The 22,129-nt window shown below is 40.6% G+C and overlaps 1 protein-coding gene across 20 annotated transcripts in view; it reads left to right on the top strand.

Moving 5' to 3' along the window:
* PRRC2C (proline rich coiled-coil 2C) overlaps nt 1-22,129 on the top strand; it is a 77,844-nt gene that overhangs the window by 38,736 nt on the left and 16,979 nt on the right. For 10 of the 20 annotated variants that reach the window (XM_028732260.2, XM_028732274.2, XM_028732267.2 and 7 more), the window contains exons 19-26: nt 3,197-3,545; nt 4,379-4,464; nt 4,802-4,987; nt 6,436-6,687; nt 10,569-10,658; nt 14,123-14,224; nt 18,941-19,166; nt 21,692-21,907. In XM_028732260.2, coding sequence (XP_028588093.2) covers nt 3,197-3,545; nt 4,379-4,464; nt 4,802-4,987; nt 6,436-6,687; nt 10,569-10,658; nt 14,123-14,224; nt 18,941-19,166; nt 21,692-21,907 — 1,507 coding nt within the window. The remainder of the gene's footprint in view (nt 1-3,196; nt 3,546-4,378; nt 4,465-4,801; nt 4,988-6,435; nt 6,688-10,568; nt 10,659-14,122; nt 14,225-18,940; nt 19,167-21,691; nt 21,908-22,129) is intronic. The other 10 variants (XM_028732261.2, XM_028732269.2, XM_028732264.2 and 7 more) reach the window with 5 other exon arrangements.

Below are 22,129 nucleotides of genomic sequence, written 5' to 3' on the forward strand. Positions count from 1 at the left end.
ACTAAATTGGAGCAAACGACAATTTGGGCTTTCTCCGATTTAGCACTAAAAACTGGGTTTTCCCTGGGAAAGGAACAGGGCAAAAAGATATTTCTAAATATATTTGGCAAGGGGAAAAACTAAACATAAAATATAAAATATTGATAGATGCAAAAGAGAGAGGAGGTTGTTCCCTGCCAGATATGAGAGTATACTGTGAAGCATCTTACCTTTGTTGGTTGAAGGAATGGATGACATTAGAGAATTCATGTATTCTAGACTTAGAAGGTCATGATAGTATTTTTGGTTGGCACGCTTATTTATGATATGAAAAGTGAAAGTACGTAAAGGATTTACAAATCATATAATTAGGAAAAATATGTAGAGTATGGGATAAATGCAAAAATCTATTAGAGGTTAAAGCACCACTTTGGTGGAAGTGGTGGAAGCTATAGCGGTAAAGAAAAAATATGATAGAAGGGTGGACAACTTACAGAAATTTATTAAAATGAGGGAGGAGAGTATCAATTAAAAGAATTTAAGAAATTATCAGGAAAATTAACAGCATGGATACAATATCATCATTTGAATGATGTTTTTAAGAAAGATAGGATACGAGGGTTTGGGGAACAAATATTACAAGTGGAGAGTGACCTGATGGAATGTAATGTAAAAGTGCTGTCTAAAATGTATAAGATATTATTGGAATGGGAGACAAAGGATGAGCAAGTAAAATCCTTAATGATAAATTGGGCAATAGATATTGGTCACAATATAGATATGGAGCAAGGGAACAATTGTGGAATATGGATATAAAATTTACAGCATGTTATGTCTAAGAGAGGGACGCGGGTGGCGCTGTGGGTAAAACCTCAGTGCCTAGGACTTGCCGATCGCATGGTCGGCGGTTTGAATCCCCGCGGCGGGGCGCGCTCCCGTCGTTCGGTCCCAGCGCCTGTCAACCTAGCAGTTCGAAAGCACCCCCGGGTGCAAGTAGATAAATAGGGACTGCTTACCAGCGGGAAGGTAAACGGCGTTCCGTGTGCTGCGCTGGCTCGCCAGATGCAGCTTGTCACGCTGGCCACGTGACCCGGAAGTGTCTGCGGACAGCGCTGGCTCCCGGCCTATAGAGTGAGATGAGCGCACAACCCTAGAGTCTGTCAAGACTGGCCCGTACGGGCAGGGGTACCTTTACCTTATGTCTAAGAGAAAATTGAAAATCATATTGATGGTACCTAATACCGAGTAAACTGGCAAAAATGTATAAATCTCAATCAAATAAGTGCTGAAAATGTAAAGCGAAAAAAGGTTATTGTTATCATATGTGGTGGTTTTGTAGTAAGGTTAAAGCTTACTAGGAAATGATATATAATGAATTGGAAAAGATGTTTTAAATCGGGGGTCGGCAACCTAAGGCCCATGGGCCGGAAGCGGCCCACGGAGGCTGTTTAACTGGCCCATGAGCTGCCCCCAAACTGAACTGAGCCGCGCCGCCCGCTCAGCGAGTCCCCACGCATTGCGCTAAACTGGCACAGCACAGCATGGGGACTCTCTTCTGTGGCTCCGGAATTCACTTCTGCGCATGCCCAGACACTGGAAATCACGTCTGCGCATGTCCACAGCGCTGGAAATCGCTTCTGCACAGGCGTGATTTTTGGCATCTGGGCATGCACAGAAGGAATTTCCGGCATCGCACTGCGCTGGTAAGCCTTGCCGACCCCTGTTTTAAATAATGTTTGTAAAAAAAAACAGAAGCTTTCTTTTTGGGAATTATAGGGACAGAACTACCCAAACTATATTGAAATTTATTCATGTATGCGACTACAGTGGCAAGAATGTTACTTGCCCAAAAATGGAAAGAAGTCCCAGCAAAAGAAGAACGGATACAAAAACTTACCAGAAAAACATGAAAATGGAAATAGTTTGTTGAATATTTACAAACAAACTGTAAACAGATAAGAACATTGGCAGAATTATTGTAATAACCTGCAGTTTTATAAGAGTATATATTTAAGGTAGATGAATAAATGAACAAATTAAGTTAATTTAGATATGCAGAAAATATAAAAAATAAATTTAAAGAACTGCAGAAAGAGGAAGAAGGAAGTCAAGTTTTGATATGTTAAAATGGCTGTAAAATTATTGAAATGTCTGAAAATCAGAAATAATATATATATAAAGGAAAGGAACAGGACAAGGGGAAAACCACTCAGACCTGTGCTTTCTAAGCAAGGGACGAGTAGAAGTGTGGACGAACCCTGACTGACCACCAGAGTGCCTCAGGAGTTCACAATCAGGATATTATGAGAATTGAGCCCATTGTTATATTGGCACTGAAAATAGGGAATCAGTTTTGCAACTAGTAGTAGCTAATTGATGTAATGTCATCCATGAGTTCATCCAATCTTTAATTTAGAGTGCCCATGCTAGTAGATGGGGACGCGGGTGGCGCTGTGGGTAAAAGCCTCAGCGCCTAGGGCTTGCCGATCGAAAGGTCGGCGGTTCGAATCCCCGCGGCGGGGTGCGCTCCCGTTGCTCGGTCCCAGCGCCTGCCAACCTAGCAGTTCGAAAGCACCCCCGGGTGCAAGTAGGGACCGCTTACTGGCAGGAAGGTAAATGGCGTTTCCGTGTGCTGCGCTGGCTTGCCAGATGTAGCTTTGTCACGCTGGCCACGTGACCCGGAAGTGTCTGCGGACAGCGCTGGCCCCCAGCCTCTTAAGTGAGATGGGCGCACAACCCTAGAGTCTGTCAAGACTGGCCCGTACGGGCAGGGGTACCTTTACCTTTAATGCTAGTAGATACTGCCGCGGGGATTCGAACCGCTGACCATGCGATTGGCAAGTCCTAGGCTCTGAGGTTTTACCCACAGCGCCACCCGCGTCCCTAGTAGATACCATATCAGTGGCAATAAGTTCCATAGGTTAAACTGTATATTGTTTGCAAAAAGTACTTCACCTTGAATGTGCTTCTTGTCAATTTTAGTGGATGGCCATTTTATATTGAGTGTAAATCAGTGTTCCTACTTACTTTCTCCATATGTCTTGTGATTTAATAAACCTTTCATAAAACCTTCATTATCCCTATTGTAGCTTAAAAAAGCCCAACTGATGTATATGGGAAAACAAAATATCTCACAGTTCTTTGGAGCAGAGTTTCCATTTCAGTTGTTCTGGGCAGGTAAACTGCAGGCTCTCTTAACACTCTTACATATTTTTAGGTCTGGACCAAAAAGAGTTCAAATGAAAAAGGAAGGTGTCCAAATTCCAAACTACCACCCAGGTTTGCCAAAAAGCAACAGCAGGCGACAGCAGCAGCCGCAGCTGCCACTCAACAGGTTCAGGTTCAGGCTCAACCGCAACTCCCACTGCAGTGTGTCTCTCAGATTCCAAGTCCACAGACTTCAGTTCAGCTGCAACCACAGGCAACCTGTGCAGCAAACAGCAGCACCGAGTATACAGCAACAAGCAAAACTCTTCAGAACACACCATCTCATAATGCTGTAGGAACCGAATTATGGGATAATAAAGTGCCACCTACAACAGTCCTCAATGACATCTCAAAAAAATGTAAGTAAGACATTTTCCCCCTCCTGGTAAGACATGCAAGAAAAAAATGTGTGCTTGAAATCTTGGGTAACAGACAACCTTTCCTGGGCGCCTCAGTTACTCTTGGGTTGATGCTTTGGATCCTCCACGTAGATAAGCTGTCCTGTGAAGTGATTTATAATGATGGAGAGCTCCAAGGCTTGTCCACATATACCCATTCTCAGCCCTCCTTTCTCTGACCTCACCGTTCTTATGTATGGGTAGGACTACCCAATGTTTGCGAAAACATTTACTGCCTGCCATTTGCCTTTTATGTGGACACTTTTTAAAAGGGAATAGTTGAGAATTATTTACTGCTTTGACATATCTTTGTTCATTTGCATTGCAGGGGGTTGGATTACCCTCAGAGTCCTTTGCAACTCTACAGTTCTTTGAGCTTTTTTTTTTTACCTAGGCTGATGCCAGTAGGTATTTTTAGGCATTTCAGCTTTAACCAAAAATGAAAAACTTATTTGATCTTCCCACAAATGCCATCCACCTGATTTATTTTCATTGGCCTCTGCTACTTGAGAGGAGGATGTAGAAAATATAGAAATCAATCTAGAAGCAATAGAATTGCTGAACTCCTAGCATACACTTTATTAATGTGCTCTTTGTGAGCAGATAACTGGGATACTTTGTCCTGAATGTTCTCTTACCATTTCATGCAACTTGTTAAAATATTTTGAATTCTTAGCAAGCAGCATGCTGCCTTGCACTAATTTTATGTAAGGGGGGGGATCATAGTTAGTTTGCAATTAGCACTTATACTATCAAATTTTGATCTAATTCCACCTTGTTCTCTGGACTTTTAGTGGGACCCATTAGTCCTCCCCAGCCTCCTTCAGTCAGTGCCTGGAACAAGCCTTTGACATCATTTGGATCAGCTCCATCTCCAGAGGTAATGAACAGACATGTTCTCATCTATTGTTAGCTGTGTTCTAATATGTCAGTGGCTAGAAGTGAAAAGGCAAAATACATTATCCATTTTGTCAAATGGGTAACTAGTTTTCACAGGTAAAACAGCCATTACTCGTTAGTTAGCTTACAGGTGTTACATCTTCAAACCAATATCTGATAGCTTAAATAAAACCTGATTGATATGAAATATAATCTTTAATGGTTATAATATAAATTTGCTGATAACATTAGAGCTATGGTGAATTACTTAATTGGATGTTGCAGTATGGAACAAAAGTGTGCCTGTGTTAAACTAAACTTTCTGGGGTCCTTACTAGGGAACAACAGTTGGGCAAGAAAGTGGAATTGATTTGGGAATAGAAACTATTCAGTTTGGTGCTCCAGCATCTAGTGGGAGTGACAGTGAAGTTGGCCCACTTTCAGAGAAGACCTCAGAGAAGCTTCTTGAACCCAAGGAGCAAAGGCAGAAGCAGCCCCGGGCAGGACCCATAAAAGCACAGAAGGTAAGTGAAACTCTCCCACTTTCATGAACCACAGAAGCATTTTAGAAGCTGCATTTTTCTGCCCATGTGTTCCAGCAAGAGGAAGTCTAATCAAACTTCTATGCTTATGTATCCTGGTTAACATATTTCTGATTATTTGGGGGGGGGATTGAATATTTATGTGGGGTGCTCACAAAATCAACTGCCACATGTTAAAAACTGCTGTGATTGCTTGTTGATATAACTGAAACAAATTAACTCACTCCAAAGTCTATACATTTATCTAGGAAAATCAAAAATACAACTTAAGACACTGGAGCATCAAGAATACCTAAATAAGGAAATAATAGAAGAAGAAAAATAGACAATAATTAAAAATTTATAAGGCACCAGAAATTGCTGCATTTCCAGGATAATAAAAATTGAAACATACTTTCTTACATTGTTTATTGGAATAATGAATTGCAATCCAGTACTTCACTCCTGGGAAAAATGAATTATAACAATTCCAAAACTAGCAAAAAACGTAGGATATGTGGATTCCTGTAGATCCCAGTGCAAATCTGACCTAACACAGGTACAGATACATAGCTCCACCTACCATGTGGCAGTGGCGGTGGCAAAGAGCATATCATCACTGAATGCCCAGCAGAGCTTTATAGCATAGTAAATTGACTGGTCCAGACTGGTATTGTTTCATTAACCATTCAATAGCTTACAGTGAATGATTTGTGAATCCCTTTATGGGCGAAATCATTCGGCTCTATGTCAGACTTTATGCAAGGGCACCATCATGTTACAGCCTGTGGGATAAGTTTCTGTTGTTGTAGCCTGAGGACATGGACAGGACACAGTAGTGAGGTTGACTGTGTGCCCTCTTGATCTCTGCCCGTGACTGGTAAAATCTAGTAGCAGGGATTGACTAGACTGGGGGAGTGGTTAGAGCCTTCCTACAAAGGGAATTATGTGAAGCATCTTGAAAGAGGCAGTGGTGCATCCCTTTTTAAACCTTCCTGGATCCAGAGGTTTTAGAAACTACCACCCAGTCTCTTAATATTCCATTCATGGCAAGGTGACTTAAGAGAGTCACCTTGCCATGCTGACCAGCCAGCTGCAGTTTGACTAGAGGAAGCAGTTATATAGATCTACTTGTGTCTGGTTTCAGGCCCAGTTGTAGTTGTAACTAAAGTTTATACTTTAGTTTTAACTGTATTTTCTCATGGTTGTGTTTGCCGCCCATTGCTGCCTTGGGAGGAAGCAATGCTGTTTTTCTAGAAAAAGAGGTGCCGGAGCTCACCATGAACACTTCCCTTGTTCTCTCTTAACGGTAATGGTGCCCACCTGAGATGTGCTAGAACTGTGTTCTGGCAAGCTCTGGCTGAAAAAAAGCCTAGGGAGGAAGGATGGAATATAGGTTATATAATAACATAATAAACGAAGAGGCAATAATCTTTTAATACATTGCATAGCTTTCAGATTTGAGTCCAGTAGAAAACAAAGAGTACAAGCCTGGTCCCATTGGGAAAGAACGGTCATTAAAGAACAAGAAAGTAAAGGAGGCTCAGCAAGGGGACCCTGAGGGGCAAGAGAAACCAAGCCCTGCTACCGTCAGAAGTCCAGACCCTGTTCCTTCTAAAGAAGGCAAAGCAGCTGCTGAACTTGGTACTGAAATAGGAACAATGATATCCGTGACTGCTTCAGAGTTTGGAGCAACCCAAAAGGTAAGAATCAAATGGAATGGCTACTTAACTAATCAGTGCTGAATGGGTGGAATTTAGATATACCTGAGTGGAATATTTATAAATACAATAAATATTCATATATAGTGAATATTCATAAATATGGAGAAGCTGGCTTCAGTAGAGCTTTTTCTATGGCCTTCGTCCTAGAAGTTTGCAGTACCCATTTTTTTTAAATGGCTATGAGTAAGTGAAGGCATCCAAGCATTAGGTTCTTGCTCAGGTATTGCTCCATGCAGCTTTTATGGACATTTGCTTTAGTAGAAAAGTAACAATAGCTACAAGTCTCTGACATAAGCTGAAACAGCTTAAAGCTTTGTTTCCTCATACTTCTCCTAGTTCCAGAATGAAGTAATAGGGTGGAAACATCAGCATAAGACAAAGAACAGGGTTGTGTTTTCTGCATTGCTTTTGCTCAGTTTCCTTTGTTTTTTATTTGAAGACTTTTCAAGAACTGTCCAAAATGTATGGTTTCATAGGCTCATGGATTCTGGTACACACAAAAATGAAGCCAAACCATGGCTAAGCATGAATGATTGAACATGTGGGTACTTGGAGAAAAAAAATGTGGCTGCTTTGCTCCTCCCATAGTCATGTTGCTGCCATGCTCCCCAAAGCTAAGCCATTCTTTCACCTAGCATTGCATCCAAACCTAATGACAGGGCCAAAGTTTCCCCACCTCTGCTCCATATGGGAGAAGTCCTCTTACTTTCTTCTCAGTTGATGCATGTGGAAATATTCTTTCAGGCAATGTCTTGCCTTACAATAATCAAGTATTTGAGCATCAGTTAGTCATGTAGTTAACGTTTCCTAAACCTATTCAACTGATCAAGGCAAACAGCCTGGAACTTCAAAGCATGTTCCATGTCATGTTGTTTTAAATATTTTAGTATTTTCCCAAATAGTCTTATTCAGACTTCAGAAGAAGAAGAAGAAAAATTGGCTTTTAACAGTCACCTCTATCCACCCTTGGAAAGTCAATACACATTTGTATGTTTAAACAAAAGTATTAAAGGGGGCCATTTTAGATCCTATGGCTTCAGACAATTATTATTATTTTTTTATTGATATTTATTAAAGTTTAACAATTACAAAAAAGAAAAGAAAAAACAAACAATAAAAAAGTTACAATACTTCAAAAATAAAAGAGAATACAATAAAAAAACAGTACAGCAGAGCAATAAAAAAAACACAACAAAAACATTTAAATACAAAAATATTTATATAATAATAATTAAAAAAAAACACATCCGATATTTTCATATCTTTATATTTCATATACTTATTTCCTCGACTTCCTCACACCTCCCTTTTTTGTATTCTAATTCAATTAACTGTTTCAGCAAGTCCTTTCCCTCTTTCTCAAATTTTGTTCTATAGTTTATCTTAACGCAGTTTGACCATAAATTTTACACTTTGACCCATTAACAATCCATTTTTACTTAATTCTTTATAACCTTTCTGCTAAAACCATGTAAATTCATTCCAGCATCCTTCTAACATTCATTAATTTTGCTATATTTTTTGTAAATATACTTTAAATTTTTTCCAATCTTCTTCCACCGACTCTTCTCCCTGGTCTCGGATTCTGCCAGTCATTTCTGCCAGTTCCATGTAGTCCATCAGGGCTTCAGACAATTATTGTCCACTTTCACATTGGCTATTTTGGGTCGTGGTGTTGGAGTGGGATGTGGTATATCAACTACAGATAGCTTAGGAAGATGCTGATTATTTGGATCCATCCCAGTTACTATTATTTGTTTATTAAATTTGTATACCACTATTCATGTGAAGATCCCAGTTTAGCTTCAGCCTGGATTTGGGACAGAAACAACCTTGATTGGCCTAGTGAATAGCTTATGCCAAACAATGTTCTGGATCTCTCAAATTTTATGGTCTGTTTTAGTGCTCAGCGATTTTTCAATATTTTGGCCAAAATCTCTTTTGAAATCGCACCGCAATCACAATTTTGACCTGGCAATACACAGCAATGTATTGCTCTTCACACGAGGGAGAACAGGGCAGCCAATTTCAAGGGACCGCCAATATCACATGATGATCTCACCCTACCTGCGTGATCTCCATGGCTGCTCCTTCCCTCATCCCCATGCCTGATCTCCAATTTCAGACATTGTGATATATCAGAATATCGTGATGTTTAGCTGCTGATATATCACGATGTTAAAAACCAGGTATCACTCAGCCCTAGTCTGTTTTTTAGTATCCCTAAAATCCTTTGCTTATTAAGGACTACCCCACATTTTGTTCAGAACATTGCTTTGCAGAGGTAACTACCATAGAGTTATCAAAATTTTCAAAAGTAGGGGGTTTGTGACTTGGCTTTTGAAAAATAGGGGGCCCTCAGTAATTCGTAATTTGTAATTAAACATTTCCAGTTCCTCCTTGAGGAGCATTCTCAGAAGGTGGTTGAGGAGGACTTCCAGTTCTCCCCATGGTGCCTTGTGGGGTGCCTCAAGGGTCTGTCTTGTCCCCCATGCTTTTTACCATCTGCATAAAACTGCTGGGGGACATCAGCTGGATGTTTTGGCAGCAATGACTAGCTTGCAGATGACACTCAAATCTACCCCTCCTTTTTGTCCTCTGATTTCAGGGGGGCTGTAGAGTTCCTAAACTGGTATCTAGATGCTGTCTTTGGACTGATGGGGGTAAACAAGCTGAAATTAAATTCAGATAAGATTGAAATCTGTAGGCAGGGAGATCACATGCTCCTTACAACTGATCTTAGATGGAGTTGCCCTCCCACTAAAGAACCAAGTACACACTTTCTGAGTTCTTGTGTACTATACACTAACAGGCAAAGCACAGGTGATGGTGGCCAGGAGCTCATTTTATCAACTTCAGCTGGTGTACCTATTAGAGAGGTCAAATGTGGCCACAGTTATTAATGCTCTAGTCACATCCAGGCTGGACTCCTCGTGGGGTTGCCTTTAAAGACAGTTTTAAAATTTCAACTGGTTTAGCATGCAGCTGTCAGTGTCTTGATGGGAGCTAGGTGGTCAGACCATGTGAAGCTTTGAAACTGCACTTGGTGGCTAGTGTGTTTCTGAGCCTAATTTAAAGTGCTGGTGGTGACATTTAAAAGAACCATTGACCCTCCAGATGTTGCTGGTCCACAATTTGCATCATTGCTGGCCTTTTGCCATCCATGCAGGGGCTGATGAGAGTTATAGTTCAGCAACAGCTGGAGGGCCAATGGTTGGATTTGAGGTTTTTGGTGTGTTTTTTAAAGGCCTGCCCCCATACCAGTCTGCCCATACTTCCAGTGTTGGCAAGGGAGGCCATCTTAACTGCCAACCTTCAAGAACAGTTAAATTGGCAGGTATTTTCTGTAGTACCTTTATGGTTCTGGATTTCAGTACCAGTAGGGCTTTGTCCAGCCAGATCTCCTTAGGTCCTTAGAAAGGCATTAAGAGCTTGCCTGGTTTTGATGGCCTTCACTTGAATGTTGTTTTAATCCGTTTGCTGTGCTGTCTTGCTGCTGATGCTTTAAGTTATAGCTATATTAGGGGGGCTGGATATGTGCTTATTACTGCTGGTTTCATTAATGTTTGGTATTCTGAAAGTATTGCATTGTTCTATTGTTGTGGAAATTACCTTGAGAGAGTGTGTTGTTTAAGGTGGCCTATAACTTATCTTAAGTAAAAATAAGTGTATTCATGTACCTTTTTTGTGGATTATGAAGTTATGTAAAGTTATTTATGATGCTTTATTGTGATATGACAGCTTAGTTAATGAAGTTGTGAATGGAGAGATTATTTTAGCTTTTTCATCTCTTTAAAGCTCTCTTTTTTACAGGGTATTGTTATTGTATAGGTCAGCTTCTTCAACTCTTTTCTTTACAGGAGTCTGTAACAGACTATACAGCACCTTCTTCTCACTCCAGTACAGTGGCTACAAGCAGTGCAAAGATGGAAGAGGCTTTAGTGACAAATGTAAGCTTATTAGTTACTTTAAGCATAGCTTTAAACATAACTTTTATTTTTCATGGCATTTAAAACTAAAATTGCTATACAGATCTTCTGTAATTTTTATTGTGCAGTAACAATGCAAAAATAATGTTAGAAACCTTGTAGATAAAGGCTAGTGGAAGATGGGTGTTTCATCTTAATGGAATTTTGAGAAGCTTTCAAGAATTGTGGAAAAAATAGTGGTTTGAGCAATCAGTGCTAGCTAGGCTATAGGGTTACAGTGGTACCCCGGGTTACATACGCTTCAGGTTGCAGACTCCACCAACCCAGAAATAGTACCTCGGGTTAAGAACTTTGCTTCAGAATGAGAACAGTTATTGTGCTCTGGCGGCACGGCAGCAGCAGGAGGCCCCATTAGCTAAAGTGGTGCTTCAGGTTAAGAACAGTTTCAGGTTAAGAACGGACCTCTGGAACAAATTAAGTACTTAACCCAAGGTACCACTGTATTAGCATATTGTGTGTGCAGTACCATGTGGTAAGGAAATGCATATTGTTATGGCAATTGAGATTTTCACAAAATAGTTAATTCTAGGTTCATTAAGGCTCTCACTACACATTCAGAAGGATTACTTGGTGTCATCTCTCTTGGGCTTGTCTGATTTCAGAATATACAATACAGGTGAGGTTTGCATAAAATCACCCTCCACACTAAAAATAAACACACCCCTCCCTTCCTGTAGAAAGCTGTGTGTTGAGAAGAAAGCTGGCCTAGCTCTTCTTTCCAAAGTGCTACCTTCCCAGCTGTAGATGGGAGAGCATTCAGTCATGACATCTCCAATACGCCAGGAGGGATTTACTTACATAGTCCTTTCCACTGCATCATTTACATGCAGGTTCCGTTCTCCAAACACAATGCATTCCCTGGAAACGGTTTGTGATGTGAGCGTTCGCATAATGAGCTGATGATTTCCATTATTTCCTATGGGAACATTTCTAATCCGTGATTTATCCATGCTTCCTCCATGCTTTCTGCCTGAAACTGTTGCAGCCAGTCAGCAAAAGCCAAACAAAGGAAAAATTATTTCTTTGATCTCTCCTGCTCCCTGATTTGTCTGATCTCCCTCCCTCCATCACTTAATGGTTTCTGCCTGAAACTGCTGCAGCCAATCAGCAAAAGCCAAACAAAGGAAAAAAAAATTCTTTGATCTCTCCTGCTCCCTGATTTGTCTGATCTCTTTCCATGCTTTGTGCCTGAAATGGCTGCTGCTGACCAGCAAAACACAACCAAGTAAGGAAATGGGCAAACTTTGACTGTTTGGGTATCTGAATTAGCCATCCATGTACCAAGGTTTGGGCATAATTCTTTGTGTTCAGATAACTGAGATTTTGTATAATGAGCATTCCAATAGCAGCACCTGCACATACTTCAGTTTTACTAGAATTTATTTCTATATCAAAATTGCCAGTCTGCTATATAACATGCAGTGAACATGTTGAAAAAAATGACTCATCACACATGCAGGAAGAATTTTGTTAAGGTAACTACATCTATATTGAGCAATCCTGAAGGTCATATTTGCAATCGTAATATAGTAATAGGGTTTACTCAAGTAATTACTTTGTTGTCTTTCACACACACCCTTCCCACCATAGCCTTGACATTGGCTTTTTGTGTTATGCTAGTAGGCATTACTCTGGACAAGCGTGTAAGTGACAAAACAGACTTTTTGTGCAAGAATATCACTTGCAGAGTAAATTCATATGCCATGGAGCCAGTTGGAGCATCCATTTATGATCACACACTTCTTCTTCCTCTTCTCTACTCCCCCACCCCCATGATTAGTCTGCTCCTTCACCTTCTCTTTCTCTGTTTGAGATTACTGTAACAGCTGACAGCTAAATTGGATAATTCAGGTTAGCAGTAACCATAGTTTGTCTGCAAAGTGGAGATTGGAGCCATGCTTTGAAGTGGGTCTAAGTCCCTGGTTTGGATTGATGGCCTGCCCAATTTAAACATTGTGGGAAATTATTTTTCTCTCAAACTCTGAAAAGGATGGAGAAGGCATGCACAAGTTTGAGGGGTGAAAGCATGAGACCATGAAGTTGCTTCTCACTGCCAAATCACGGCTCTGTGAGATATCTCTCTTTAGCCACAGCTACAAGAGAGAAGGAAAGTTTCTGTTCATCTTATAAGGGCTTGAAAAAGCAAAAGCAACACACACAAAATTGAGAAGTGTGTGGGTGGTGACCTCTAAATAACGTGGCATACAATGTGAATTGTAACCATTCTGTTTGTGTGTTAGTCTCGTGTTTCTCGGCAAAGTGGTACAGGTCCTCTACAAATGGTTCTTCAGACTAGTATCTTATTTCCTACTGCAATATGTGGACACCTAAATATTCTGTGAATAACTCTGGAAACCAATTGTGGATGCCAAATAAGATCAGAGCAACCTAGAACTTTAAGAGCAGAATAATGGCAGTGGTTATTGAATTTAAATGCTTTTATCCAATGTACCTTTATTTTTATTTGTTAAGTCTGCAAAGGCTTTGGTTTTGCGTTCTTTGATTGATGGTAAACCTTGGCAAATGCTGTCTGGCAACAGAAAGTGTCCCCTTATGGAATCCTGGTGCTTATTATTTTGTTGCTTTGCGACTCCATCTCTGGCGTAACCATGTTGCTTGTGTTTGAAGGAGAGCAGGATTTGAACAACTCTCCAAGAGAGTTTCCAGTTAGTGACTTGTTTCCTATTAAGTATACTTTATGGCGGTGTTTGTGGCTTTCTTTGTCATCCCTTTTGTTCATAAAGTTTTGAAATGTTTGAGGTTGATTATTATGTCCATGATGGAGTACTGTGTAATTCTTGGGTGCTGATGACTTTTGTGTACAGTATTTTTGGAGTTCGATTTACTCCTAGATGTGTGGTTTGAAAATTTCATCTACCTTCATTCTTTAAACTAGCTTAATTCCATTCTGTGGCAGTATCTTGTAAGAATGATTATAAGAGCACAGATAATGGCCAAGAGTAAGAGAGCATCAATGTCTTTGTTTTGTCTATATTTGAGTCTTCAGGAAAATCTATTGATTGCACTTAGTTAAGTTCAAGTAAAATTGTACTATTCCTGCAGTAGTTTAGTTTTTGTGCACCTGTGACACTATGAAAGGAGGATATTTCTCAACGTTTGAGGACCATCATTCTACTTCTTTAACGAGTCCTGTGAGAATCAGTGTAGGGGAACTACAATAACCTGAATTTAATTTTTGGAATTAAATCCAAAAGGAAATGGTCAACAAGCCATGACTATGAACCAGAAAGTCTTTTCCCCCCACCTGTCAGATCTTTTTTTGTCCTTTTTATGTTAAAGCTTCCCTGCTAAATGCTTGCACCTGAAAGACAATTTAGTTCAGCGGCATTGCTTGAGCTCTTGCTTTTGTTGGGGCTTCCGTTATAGACCTAGCTAGAATGTGATGTGTGTTGCCTGCCTTTCAGGTGCCCCTGCCCCACACCCTTCCCCTCCCTAGGAGGGAGGCTCTACAACAGAGCTCCAGCCTAACTCCAGTTTCTCCCGCAACCGTGGACCTCACCCTCAAGGTATGTACCACATCCCTCTAAGGGTCATTTTCTTGCATGCAGGGGAAAGACTTCATCAAGATCTTGCTGGCAAACTTCAGTGGAGAGACCAAAAGGGCAGTTTTTGCTTTTTAGACCACTAGAACAGGAGTTTCTAAGGGGGTTCATTGCATTTCTTTGACCCCACTTTGTAACTAACAGCAATTGGCTGACTCTTGCCACCCAAATCCTAGGATACACATCAGAATATTAGATAGGACTTATTAGGGTGATTGTGATTTTCCCCTCCTATAGAGAGTATATGGGAAATGAGCTATGTATAGATAGGTGGTTCCAGATGCCTTTCTGTGAAATAGCTTGTATTGTTTTGAGCAATTATTGTTGAGGTTAGCAATATGTAATGTGTATTGGCTGGCTGATGCAGCACACTTTGTGCAGGAGACTGGCAGTGTTAGAATTTGCTGATAGCTTGATATTTTCTATTAAGTGGTAACTGGTGTGACCTTTTAGTGACTGTGTGAGGTAGGTGTGTGAAGGCAGCCAGGTAGTGTTCATAGCTGACAGTGTTCATTTGGACTATATTGTGCATCTCATGCTGCAAAGTGAGTCTCAGTAGCAATATTTACAGATTGATACCAATTCTTCTCAGTTCTGCAAAGTGGTAGAACATGTATTTGCACAACTCAGTTAAATAGAGCTTTTGTGAGAGAGGTTCCAAATAGGAACGTGCCTCCTATGATTACAGATTTTAGAGGGTGGGGTTCTTGTCTTATTGACATACATCATATGTATATACTAGTAACTCTCTTAATCAGCTGAGACTAGACTGAATTTTTGAAGACCTGGCCCACATTTCAAAATACTTATGAAAATTGTCCAACAGACATAGCACTGGGCTGAAAGCAACTTGTAAAGTAAATGTGCACAACTTCAGCAGAGCTTACACTCAACAATTATTACAGTTGTTGCTAGATTGACATGGCAGTGCTGCCTTTTCCGTCTCTGATCTGCTTCTTGTTGACGTATCATTTAAGCTTCACTATTGTGCCTCTGTGGATGTATTCAGGTGAAAGCATTTCTGTGATAAAGTAATGTACCTTTTTGTTCTGTTTAGTCTGAGGAACTATTTGGGTATTTGGTATAAAGTTTACATGTAATTTGTTGTTGTGAATGTGGACAGGCAGGACGATAGGAAGGTAGATGAAGGCACATGCCATTTTCTAATACAGCAGTTGTATTATGAACAGTATCTAATGTCTTGTTATGGATTCTTATCATGCTATTGTCTTCGTTAAAATAGGTTTTACATTTGAACCTTTTGTGTTCTGCAATGAATATTTGATATTTCTGTGCAGTATCTGGAATATTTTACACCTAGGGATATAATTGTATATTAAACTCAATAGAGGGGGGGAGGCTTTAAAGCCATAAAATACTCTTAATAACCAATACATAGTTTTGTCTGGATTAATTTCCAGTAAGATGCTAATTTGCAGCATGCATTGTAGCTGAAAACAGTTGCATTAGAAAATAGGGTTGATTTTAAATGGATACATATAATACATAATCTCATGATCGAAAGTGGTTATCCATAAAAATTGTCTAGCATAGACAACTACAAGTCCTGTGGCATCTGAAGACTGACTTACTGTTACTTTTCTGAAAGCCATAGCAGGGATAAGCAACATTTCCCCCTGAGGACCACACACTAGTGGGCAAAAATGTTTCCTACAGTTTGTGGGGGGCAAAAGCAGCAAGCCTCCCATGACACACAATAATCTTGGCTGGATTGTTGCAATTGCCAGGTTGCAGGGCGTGGTCACACACACAATGGGTTGTCTTCAGTATTCTCCTAATTGCCCTATGCAGGTTTGAAGAGCAAGCTGTATTTTGAAATTGCACTCTGTCTGCATTTCCTCCTGGTGTTAGAAGGATTGTTGAGGCAATGGCAAGGGTTATCAGGCCAGGCCAGGCTCTAGCTCAAAGGCAGGCAAGAGGCCACAGCTGTGGGTGAGCTGCCGTTTTCTGCACCAAACTCAACCATCCTCTCTCACTAAAAGGAAGAGCAGTGGTGGCAGTCATTCAGTACTCACTGTGTGGCACAGGAGCGCAAAGCAGATGATTAAACACCAGGAAGGAAGGAAGTAAATACCAGGGTTTTTTAGGCTGAACTTTTCAGCTGAAATTGATAGGCAGCAGGGTAATTTTGGCAGCTGCGGGAAGCAACCAACTGATCACATGGGAGAAGGGTGAGGGCAACATACAGGGCATGGGTTGCCTTTAAGTGCCATAGCATCTTGGAAGTGATTCAAAGAAGGCAACGGTAATGAAGATCTAAGCTATATTTCTTCCATAATTTAAGAACCACAGTATACAGTTGCAATTGAAATGCTTCAACCCCCATTGCAAATCAGGTTTATTATCAAAATTTACAGACTTTCAGCTGTTTGCAATAAGCAAATCAAACAAAAGCAATAGCTCAACACAGTGGATGCTTCAAGTGGTTTCTCCAAATTCAGCTCAAATTGCAACTTATACTGGCTTCTCCCGTCTCACTATTATTCAACCCCCCTGAATAGAATCCCTCACAACAGCCAAATACAACAGGTGTTGTCTCAAGCACACCTTATGTAGCTGAACAAGGGCTTCATTAGTTGCAACAGGTGTGCTTGAGCAGTAAGCAAATCAAACAAAAGCAATTGAAATCAAAAGCAACATGAAATACCTGAGCTGGCTAGGTGTTTGCTGAGTGTTAAATTTGGCTGCATGTTAGAAATATGAATTTCTTGGAGAATGGTCCAAGAAGATAAGAGAAGATATCATCGCCCTTCACAAACAAGGAGCAAGATTCAAGAAGATAGCAAAAGCACTGCATGTTCCCAGAAACACTGTTGAAAGCATAATTTGCAAGTTAAAGGTTAAAAGGAATAGTGGTTACACTACTTGGACAGGGCAGAAAATGGAAGCTATCTGAGGCAGCAACCACAATACTGAGAAGGCAGGCTGGGAAAAACCTTCAAGTGACTGCAAAAGAGCTGCAGCAAGACTTGATGACAGCAGGCACTGATGTTTCAGTGAGCACAGTAAGGTGCCTTACTAAGTGCAGAAGGTTTCCATGCCAGAACTCCAAGACGTTCACCACTACTGAACCAAAAGCACAAGAAAACTCAGCTCCAGTATCCTCAAAATCATATAAACAAGCCACAGAAGTTTTGAGATACGGTTCTGTGGAGTGATGAAACAGAATTGGAACTTTTTGGCCCCATGGATCAGCACTATGTCTGGAGGAAGAAGAATGAAAAGAACACTCTGCTCTGGGGCTGCTTTGCATCCTCTGACACTTGCAGCATGTGGAAGGCAGGATGGATTCATTGAAGTATCAGGAAATCTTAGAAGAAAACATGCTGTCCGTGAGGAAGCTGAAGCTTGGGCGTCACTGGAGCTTCCCAGAGGATAATGATCCCAAGCATACCTCAAATTCCACCAAGGCTTGGTTGCAGAAGTAGTCCTGGAAGGTTCTACAGTGGCCATCACAGTTACCTGACTTGAACCCCATAGAAAATCTCTGGTGGGAAGGTGATTGCAGCACACAAACCCAAGAAGAATACTGAGGTGGAGACCATTGCTCATAGGAATGGGCTAAGATTCCTCAGGAACACTGCCAGAAGCTGCTGTCTGGCTATGCATCTCATTTGCAGCAGGTCATAGCAGCAAAAGGCTGCTCTACTAAGATGCTTGCCATGAAGGGGTTGAATAATAGTGAGTTTGGAGAAACCACTTGAAGCATCCATTGTGTTGAGCTATTTCAATTGCTTTTGTTTGATTTGCTCATTGCAAACAGCTGAAAGTCTGTAAATTTTGATAATAAACCTGATTTGCAACGGGGGTTGAATAATTTTGATTGCAACTGTATATCTTCACCACCTGTTTCTGTATTCAATCACTGCAAAAATACAACTTCCAGAGAAGTAACAATCTGTTCAATTTTATGATGCCTCATTAGGTATGAGTACTATTAATATGGTGGCTTATGCAAAGTTTATGCATTTTTCAGGACTGCTCAGAGATGCTGAGGTGGTAGATTCAATATAGAACCATGAAGAGTTGACACGTGTCTTGGGCACATTTTTATACTTGAAAGCAAGCCCAGTGATAGCAGTTAATGAAAATGTAGTTGCAAATCTCTTCTTTGACTTTTTCCACTATAGCCCAGCTTACTTAAACCTATTTAATCCTGGTTTTGGTTACTGGCAAGTTCTAAACTGTGGTATAAAAAGCAAACGTTTCGCTGGGGTTTTCAAAAACTGTATTATGGTCAATGTGCAGGATTGTGCTACATTTGGCTTAGTTCATATTTCATACTTGTGGGTCCCTGGGATTCAGATCTAGAGTGTAAAATGTGTTAGATTAATGGTGCCATTAATGTAATTTTAATATGTGGATTAAATAGCTGAGGAATAATTCTAAAAGGTTTTCTTGAGAAAATATTTTTTTTAATGTATCAAAGCTAGTAATGATTCACACTTGGCTCTAACCTTTGCTGTATGCTTGCCCCATGTTTTCTGAAAACGTTAAACAATTTATACCTCTAATATTCTAAAACAATTCAGTTTCCCTGGCAGCTAACTAGAGGAGTATGGATGCTGTCTAGAGAGAGAAAGTGAAAATAAGACACTGTGAAAATTAAATGGGCTAAATTCGTATTTCAAAGTGGAACCATTTCCTTTTTCTGACTAGATGGAGTCTGCTCGCAAAGCATGGGAAAATTCACCAAATGTCGGGGAGAAGAATTCACCAGCTACATCATCAGCATCTCCAGTAGGTGGTAGTAGTGGTAGCAGCAGTGGCAGCGGAAGCAGCAGCAGCAGCAGTGGACCAACCAGCGGTACATACAGCTCTTTCTCAAGTGCATCAATGCCTCCCATTCCTGTGGCTTCAGTTACACCTACAACTTCATTGTCAGGTATAAACATTTGGACTACAGCCTTGTTGTTGTTGTTGTTACGCAGACTGTCTGACTGGGTTGCACCAGCCACTCTAGGTGGCTTCCAACATACAGTGGTGCCTCGCAAGACGAAAAGAATCCGTTCCGTGATTCTTTTCTTCTAGCGGTTTTTTCGTCTTGGGAAGCAACCCCATTGGTGGCTAAGCGGATTAGCGCTATTAGCGATTTAGCGCTCTTAGCGGCTAAGCTGTTAAAAGGCTATTAACAGCTTAGCGGCTTTGAAAAGGGGGGGGGAAGCGGGGGGGAAATGGCGAGACTCGCAAGACGTTTTCGTCTTGCGAAGCAAGCCCATAGGGAACTTCGTCTTGCGAAGTGCCTCCGCGACGGAAAACCCTTTCGTCTTGCGGGTTTTTCATCTTGCGAGGCATTCGTCTTGCGGGGCACCACTGTATATAAAAGCATAATTAAACATTAAAAAGCTTCTCGATACAGGGCTGCTTTCAGATGTCTTCTAAAGGTTATATAGTTACTCATCTCCTTGAAAGTTTCATAGTCCTTCAGTCTAAAAGCCTGTCAGAGCAGCTTGCATACAGTCCCTTGAAACAAGGTAAGACAGCCCCTGGCCACAGTCTAAAAGACATGACACAAAAGAGATGGGGAGGGAAGAAGGTAAAAGCAAACTCAGGTTCCAGTTCTGTTTAACTCTCTGCATTATTCAACTCTATTCTAAAAGCAACACACATAGCTAGCTTGTTCTTAGCTTGCCTGCTCTGGTTAGTTTACCTTGACTATAGAGATATCGTAATTAAACCATAATACAGGTGGCGACCATTTCGCACGTGTTCACATGACACGTAATCGCCGATGAGCATGTTATTTTGAACCTGGAAGAGGGTGGGGGATAGTAGGGTGGGCTGACAGGCGCTCCACTGACCCGTGTGAATGCCTGGAATGCAAACAGAGAGTTGCCTGTAACTGAAAGTTTCCAAGATTTCCTCCTCCACCTAAGACGCTCAGATAAGGTTTTACTACAGTACATGAATTTCACTGGAAAGCCCATTAATTATGGACAATAAAGTCTGATCAAGTTTTAATACAACTGAATGTTGGGGAAGAAAACCAGTATTTAGGTTCAAGCGTGTCTACAAATCTAGCAGAGGGGTTCAGGTAGCTCTTTGGCACTTGAAGTAGTATTTGTCCAGTAGGTTATTGGTCAATTTTTAAGAAAGTTTAACACGTGATGTGTAATTTTAAGCACATAAGAACATTAGTATATTCAGAAGGAAACAGCTGTGAACATGCTACTTAATCCAGAACAGGGATGGAATGGGGCAGGGCTAAAATGATGGCACAAAATGGTCGTAGCCTGTACATCAGAGTCTAAATGACTCACTCTGGATGCTGTTTATGCCTGTTCATTGACAGAATAAAGCCTCCTTGAAGTGGCATAATGGTGTGGAAGATGAGAGGACTTACATTTCCATGACATACTTCACCCCCTCTCATAGTACAATAGTGTCTCCCAGGAAACATTTAAAGAATCATTGCTCTAAAGCAGTTGATGTTACTGAAAAAAGTTAACTGCAGTCTAAAGGAGTGGTTTAAAACTCATGTCAGGGAATTATGCATGTATTGCAACTCCCACAACTGCTGAGACTGCTTCTTCATTCAGGGAGCAGGGAGAGAAACAATTTGCTCCCTCATTTATAGAAGAAGCAGTCCTGAAAACTGCAAAGGAAACTCTGGCTATATGTATCATTCTCTTGTATATGTCCTATGGTGGTTTATCATCATCATCATTTTTAATTTGTTTACAACCTTTCACCCTCATGTTCCTGGGTGGGACACTATGTGTGAATATTATACTGACCCTAATGCTGGCATAGAATGCCAGCTGAGTAAAGGGACCTTGTGAGACTTCAAAAGATGCTAGTCCTTTGACAAGTCTCCAGGAAATGTGACCCTGTAAGAATGCACGGCCACCATTATTACCACACATCCCTCTGTTATACAGACTTGGGGGCCAACTAGGGCCATCACATATAGGAAGAAGTAATCTGTGAAGCTACTTTAGGCTAATCCTCCTGTAGGCACCCTTCAATTGGCATGGAAGGTCCAGTTAGTGTTGTTATGTCTGGGTGTTGCCTGGTTGGCGATGATCCATGACAAGACCTCCCAAGCATTTGATGACTGAAATATACTGTTCGTGGCAACCTTGAAAGTATTACCTGTAAGAATACGTTAACTGTGTTTGAATGTTTCTAGGTGTTCTTAATGTTTTTAAGTATTCATTTAAAATTTTTGATGATATTTTGCTGCTTTGTTGTTAGCTTTCCTGGTCTTCTTTGGAAAGAAGGTTGTGACAGAAATTAATTAATTAATTAATTAAATATTTAATACAGAAGTAGAATGTTTGAATAAAGTACTGCAGTAGTTAGTAACTTGCATTTTTACTTAGGGTACACCAAATTTATGACTAGCTTACTGAAGCATGTTAGATTTTAGTAACTATTAAAGCAGTGCTTTGCTGGTTGTAATTTTAGGAGCTGGAACATACACTACCTCTTCACTGAGTACAAAAACAACCACAACCTCTGATCCACCCAACATTTGTAAAGTGAAGCCACAGCAGTTACAGACAAGTAATTTGGCATCTGCTGGTCACTTTTCCCAACTAAGCTGTATGCCATCGCTAATTGCTCAGCAGCAGCAGAGTCCACAGGTCTATGTGTCTCAGTCGGCAGCAGGTAATATACGAGGTAGTCTCTTTGCATTGTATCTGGGTGTAAATGGTTCCTCTTTCTATTTAAAGGTAGGGGTGACTAAATTTAAGCTCAGTGTTTCTTAAATCTTCTGGTTACTTTCATGATTGCAACTTTGTAGTCTATTCATTTCTCCCAACAAATTTTATTGAATGTTGTAGTATTTGTAAACAAAACACAAATGCTCTTTTTGAAAGTTTACATCAGTCTTTTTTTCTT

This window comes from Podarcis muralis, chromosome 5, assembly GCF_964188315.1.
Source record: "Podarcis muralis chromosome 5, rPodMur119.hap1.1, whole genome shotgun sequence".
In the NCBI taxonomy this organism is placed as follows: Eukaryota; Metazoa; Chordata; class Lepidosauria; order Squamata; family Lacertidae; genus Podarcis; species Podarcis muralis.